The 5,943-nt window shown below is 38.0% G+C and overlaps 2 protein-coding genes across 2 annotated transcripts in view; one reads left to right on the top strand and one right to left on the bottom strand.

Annotated features, from left to right (window-relative positions):
• Positions 1–583: 583 nt before the first annotated feature.
• On the bottom strand, positions 584–3,701 carry LOC120274436 (receptor-like protein EIX2). Its single transcript, XM_039280974.1, has one exon. The coding sequence runs from the start codon at positions 3,699–3,701 to the stop codon at positions 645–647; it is 3,057 nt and encodes a 1,018-aa protein (XP_039136908.1). The 3' UTR covers positions 584–644.
• Positions 3,702–5,577: 1,876 nt separating this feature from the next.
• Positions 5,578–5,943, top strand: part of LOC120274426 (receptor-like protein 12) — a 2,238-nt gene continuing 1,872 nt past the window's right edge. The window contains exons 1-2 of the mRNA XM_039280961.1: positions 5,578–5,617; positions 5,840–5,916. Coding sequence (XP_039136895.1) covers positions 5,578–5,617; positions 5,840–5,916 — 117 coding nt within the window. The remainder of the gene's footprint in view (positions 5,618–5,839; positions 5,917–5,943) is intronic.

Genomic DNA, 5,943 nt, shown 5'->3' with positions numbered 1-5,943 from the left:
AACGATCCTGCAGCTGCCTCAGATTTCATCTTCAATCGATGACCTCTGGGGCCGATAGCGGTTAAGTTTACGTCTTAATAGAAGAACCTTTGGAGACTTAGTGGCGAAAGCTTTAATTTGGAATGTTTGACTAGCTAGGAATGATTGTGTTTTTAATGCCAGTGTCATGCCTGCTCACTATATCATTGTGAAAATTGACCGTATGCTTGTATTTTGGTGCTCATCTTTCGCAGAGGGACATAGAGCGAAGATGGAGGAGGATATCAGCTTTGTTAGAAGAAGTCTGGAGTTTCTCGGCCCTCGCGTGCAGGATTTTAGCGAGACGCAGACCTCTGAGGAGACACATGTTCCTGGCACAGGCTAGCTTCTGAGGTGTGTGGGCGCCTGTGCGCCTGTGGGTTGTGGCCCGTTTTGTTGTTTTCCTTTTGCTGTTATTGACCACATCTAGTGGTTGTTGTCGGTTGTATCTTCCTTAGTTATTAATGGATTGTGATTTATCCACTTTTCAAAAAGTTTAAATCATAAGGTGCATGGGCTTTTATTTTTAGCTACATGCATTTCAATAGTAACATAGAACTGAGAATTAGTACATGCATTCAATGTACGTAGTAAGATAACAGTCATCACAAAGCTTATACCTGGCCTTAGTTCCTCTTTCTAAGTATTGATTTCAGTCTCCTGGAGTGTATCACCAACTTCACATAAATCCAATCATAAACCTTGTCTATGGATCGGAAATAAGAAATTCTTCTTGATTTTTTCATCATGATGAACAAAATGATCATCCAGAAGCCAACAATGAATCCTGATGCGAGGCCTATGTAAAACCACAAGTTATCAAACAAATCTTGGTTCCCGTCTTGATTTCCTCCATGTAAAGGGCCTTGAGCAGGAGTCTCACTGGTGCAATCACTTAGAGGAAATCCACAAAGACCATCGTTGTAAAAGAAAGCTGATGCATCTAATGTCTGAAGTTGATTGCCTGATGGAATTTTCCCTGACAAATTGTTGTGTGATAAGTTCAGATGACCAAGAAAATTCAGAGCAGATATGCTCGGAGGAATGATACCAGAGAAGTTATTGATTGATAAATCAAGTGACTCAAGCTGATTCATGTCACCAATGTTTTTTGGTAACTTTCCATTCAGAAGATTATTAGAAAGATTCAAGAAAATCAATCCATGAAGTGATGTCAATTCATCAGGGAATTCACCAGAAAGCCTGTTGCATGACAAGTCAATGCTAGTGACTAGGAAAAGCACTTTTGTGTATTCCGTTTGCCGCCCCTTTGCACTTATCACCAAAGACTCCAAGTAATTATATGTCGGCAAAAATCCACCAAAAAATGAAGCATTATTGAAAATGCCTACTTGATCATATTTGGGAATCAAGAGCTGTGATCTTTCAGTGTGCATGGCTTTAAAACCTCCGAAAGAATGAGGAAAAATAGCACCTGAGAGGTTGTTCTGTGCAAGGTCCAGAACCTTGAGAGAAGAGAGTTTTAGTAATTGCTCTGGTATTGATCCTTTAAACAAGTTTGATCTCAAACGAAGAACTACCAATGAGACAAGACTGCCAATCCATGAAGGTATTATTCCAGAAAGCTTGTTTTCACCGATGTCAAGAACCACCAATTGGTTGGCGTTTTTCAAGGACAAAGGGAGATTTCCTGAGAAGCCATTTCTTTCCAAATGCAAAGAACGGAGACTGGGAAGAGATACAATACCATTAGGAATGCTGCCCATTAAATTGTTGTTGGACAAATCAAGAATTGCCAGACTCGATGTTTGTCTCCCGCATTGGGGAAGTCCTCCAGACATGTTGTTGTTAGATAGATCGAGCAACACCAAAGAAGTAAGATTACAGAAGAACAAAGGAATGCTACCACTAATATGATTATTTGCCAAAGAGAAAACTTCAATGGATTCAGCCAAAGAAAAGAAAGATGGAATAGGACCAGAGATAGAGTTGTTACTCAAATCTATGGCATCCAAAAAATCAACCTCTATCTTTGGTATCAAACCTTCAAATTTGTTTGAACTCAGATCAATAGTAAATAAACCTTCAATAGAAGGTGGCAGAGTTCCACTTAAATTATTGTGTGATATATTGAGAGAACTCAAATAGGATAAATCCCAAAACCATGTAGGGACATTGCCTGAAATTCCGGCATCTGATAGGCAAATATCATTCAAGTGTGTCTGAGTTTTAAGCCAAGCAGGAAATGCAGTGCCTATTCTGCAAGAGCACAACATGATACCATTAGCATCAAAAGGTGGCACCCAATCCTTGGGCACATTAAGCTGCAGTAAATTATAGGAGAAATCCATGTAAGACAAGTCTGTTAGATTTGCAAAATGGTGTTCAGTAAGAGTACCGATGAATGAATTTGCTGGGAGATCTAAAGTTCTCAATTTAGATAACTTGCCTAAGCTGTCTGGAATAGTCCCATTAAATCTGTTGCTTCCCAGACTTAATTGGATTAAACCATCCATGTCCTCTGAAATCGAACCATGTCTAATGGATTTCTTGTTTTCTGTGCAATTGGACAAGCCATTCAAAAGATCATCAACCCCTCCATTGAAAAAATTGCTGGTCAAATCCAAAGTCCTTAACTTGCATAAGTTGCCAATGGATTTTGGTAATGTTCCACTAATGTTGTTCCTTGATAAGTCAAGCTCCCTCAAACTATGGAGTTTCCCTAATGACTCTGGTAATCGCCCGATGATACCACTCTTTTGCATTCTCAGGTGTTGCAATCTCCTTAGATTCCCAATACTCTCAGGTAATTTGCCAAACATTATAGTTTCTGACAAATCTAAAACCTGAAGATGAACTAGGTTCACTATGGTTTCAGGTATGGACCCATGGATTTGGTTATGAGATAAATCAAGATAAACAAGGCTAGTGAGGTTGAACAACCATTGAGGCAGAGTGATGTTCAGGTCAAAATTATGAGAGAGATCAAGCAAATAAAGAGATGTGAGGTTGAGATGAGAGAAAATAGTGTCATGATTAATGCCACCATCTTGGAGTCGAGCATAAGGGAGTCTCAAGACAAGCAGAGAAGGAAGCATATTAATTTGATGAAGCCAACCATGCACGTTAGAAAGGTCCACTCCACTCAAGTCAAGGTGATGCAAAGATGTCATTCCAGAGAGCCAGTGGAGGTCATTTGCTTGTAGAAACTGATAATTATAATATGAGCTAAGATCAAGGTAACGCAAGCTTGTTAGGTTTCCAAGGGTATGAGGAATGATTCCACTGAATCCAGTAAAAGAGAGGTTAAGATACTCAAGGTTGGCAAGGGAGCCAATGAAGTCTGGGATGGGGAAGCCTTTGAAGTTGTTCATGCTCAAATCCAAGTGCTTTAAATGGTGAAGCTGAATGAGAGAAGAGTTCAACTTACTTGGTGGTATTTCATAATTATAAGTAATATTGGAAGGGTAGTGATGGAGATCAAGCTTGATGACATGCCAGGATTCATGGTTGCAGCTCACTCCTTTCCAATTGCAGCAATCATAGCCAATCCAAGAAGAGAAAAACAAGCTTTGGTTGTTACTCCGCTGAATGCCTGCTTTGATGCTGAGAAGGGCTATCCTTTCAGTTTCAATACAGCTTATACCATGGACATAGCAAGCTGGAGGGAATGCTGAGACAACAAGGATAACAAACAAAACAGACAATGAGAGACCAGCCATCAGATCAAAGAGATGAACTGCACACAAATATCTTGGGAAAAGTGAATTGGATGCAAGAAATGCATACAATGTGTAAGCAGATTTAATAAACAGGGATTCTATGCACATACGCCAATAAATATAGTAATCCATGAGATTTTTCTTTTTAGAATATGCGTTTTATGTTTGTCAGATATGCTGGGTTGATTTGTTGACCTGACTCGATCAGTGAAATTTTAATAAAGTTATCTACTGTTCTATCTGCATGTTTTTAAATTCAATAAGAATATATTGATCAAAATTTTTGGAAAAATATGCGTTTTATGTTTGTCGGATAGCCGGATAGGCTAGGTTGATTTTTTGACTTGACTCAATCTGCATGCTTTTTTTGAAATTTTAATAAATTATACAAAATTTCTTCGGGTACTTATGATTATTATGGGATGTTAGTGTATATTCAATTAATAAATTGAAAGCTATGGTGACTGTAGATTAGTCTTGTAGCGGCGGCGACTGTGTTGGGGTGTTGGAGGCGTCTAATTAGTCATTAGTAATTTCCAGCACTGGACTTGACAACATTTATGCTGATGCTACATGTAACGAATCTGATTTACATTTTCCAGAAATTTGGTGGAATATGCAGAATTTTAAACTTCATGAAAGTTTTGGTAAAAAAAAAAATTCTTAAGAGTATATGTGGAAATATTTTGTCCAAAAAAATTAAAATAGACAACCATTAAATAATGTAGTGAAAATTACTATGCATGATAGGAGGATGTGGTGCAAAGTCGAATTCTTTGTGATGCTGCAAGTACTATACATTAATGTTTATTCATTGTTCACAAGATCTATTGTGCCAGAAGTCATATTCTTCACTTTTTAGGGTTGCAAGATAAAAAGATTTATCATTATAGAGTTATTATCATTGATATAATAAATGCCTGACATATATAGCGGGCCTTAATTGTCCTATGTTAGCGCATCTCATGTATGATAAATCTATCAAAAAGTTGTTAAGCGATTGTAATTGATGCATTCAAATACCTACGTAGTCCTTTTTCACGCTTCTTTTAGTATCAAAAAGTATAAATACGGTTGAGACTAATTGATTTGGACTTCACCCGCAAGTGATAAGGTAGATAATTAATTAGTTGACTCAACACGAAGTTGTAAGAGTTAGTATATATAAAATTTCCAAGATACATATGTGAAATTTGGAAAACAGATTTTAAAAGAGAGATCAACAATAAAGTTGATAAAAATGATACAATTGGAGGCAAACTGATAAAGCACACGGAGGAATACAACAAAACAAAAATTGCTATATCTATTGAGGTGGAGGCTGAGGGTAAATATCTTGGAGTAGGTACTGATTCTGCTGGTTAATTTACCTTTCAAACATCGAGCGTGTTTTGAAATTTGTATTATTTCGTTCTTACAATTTCAATTTGTTTTCATAGAGTGGGTATAAAGAGATTTTTGAGGAGAGATTTGATAAGCGTCTTCACTCTGAAATTACTTTGTGGGTGATGTCGTAGGCGTCGTCCCTAGCAATGTGCATGCAGTATCGTCAGCAATGTCAGTGCTGGTCACCTATTGTGCATTTTAAATTGTGGCCTCGATCGATAATATGTACAGCATACGTGGATATTGTTGATGATGCGGTATCATCTACAATGGTTGAGTGAGATGGGCGTTATCGGCTACGCTTCTTTGTAGGAGCGGTGTATTATGACGTCATCGTCAGTCATCTCCAGCTCATGATGCTTGTCTTGTAAAGAGTAGAGTTAGGTTGGCGGATAAGCACAGAAGAATGATACAGTGAAGACCCGACTGACAAAGTGAAAATGGCGCCGATAGTTGACTTGGGTTAGACTTATCAGCATCCATCGCAGAGATGGAAAATGGAGAAAAAGCTTTTGGAAGTGGAAATGGAGGTATTTCATATCGTCATTGTGTACCGGTGTACAAGATAACTTATAGGCAGGTGTAACAGTTTGCAACTTAAGGAAACTACACTAATTTAGCCTAGTATATATATATAGCAACTACCATGCCACGCATAACATCCACTAATTTGGTAATGCACCATATAAAGAGCATCACTAATCTGAGAAACAATCAATTAGTTTACATAACCCCATGATACTCCCCCTCAGGCTGGATCAGAAGATTAATGGATCCAAGCTTGCCCACTGAAACGATTGAGAAACTATTGATTAGAAGCAGAACTTTGGTAAGCACATCTGCTAGTTGATCGCTG

Source organism: Dioscorea cayenensis, chromosome 2 (genome assembly GCF_009730915.1).
Source record: "Dioscorea cayenensis subsp. rotundata cultivar TDr96_F1 chromosome 2, TDr96_F1_v2_PseudoChromosome.rev07_lg8_w22 25.fasta, whole genome shotgun sequence".
NCBI lineage: Eukaryota > Viridiplantae > Streptophyta > Magnoliopsida > Dioscoreales > Dioscoreaceae > Dioscorea > Dioscorea cayenensis.
The sequence above is the reverse complement of the archived record's forward strand: the minus strand, read 5'-3'. Positions and strand labels throughout refer to the sequence as shown.

Coding starts and splice junctions, on each gene's coding strand:
- LOC120274436 (XM_039280974.1), bottom strand. CDS start 3,701: ATGGCTGGTCTCTCATTGTCTGTTTTGTTTGTTATCCTTGTTGTCTCA.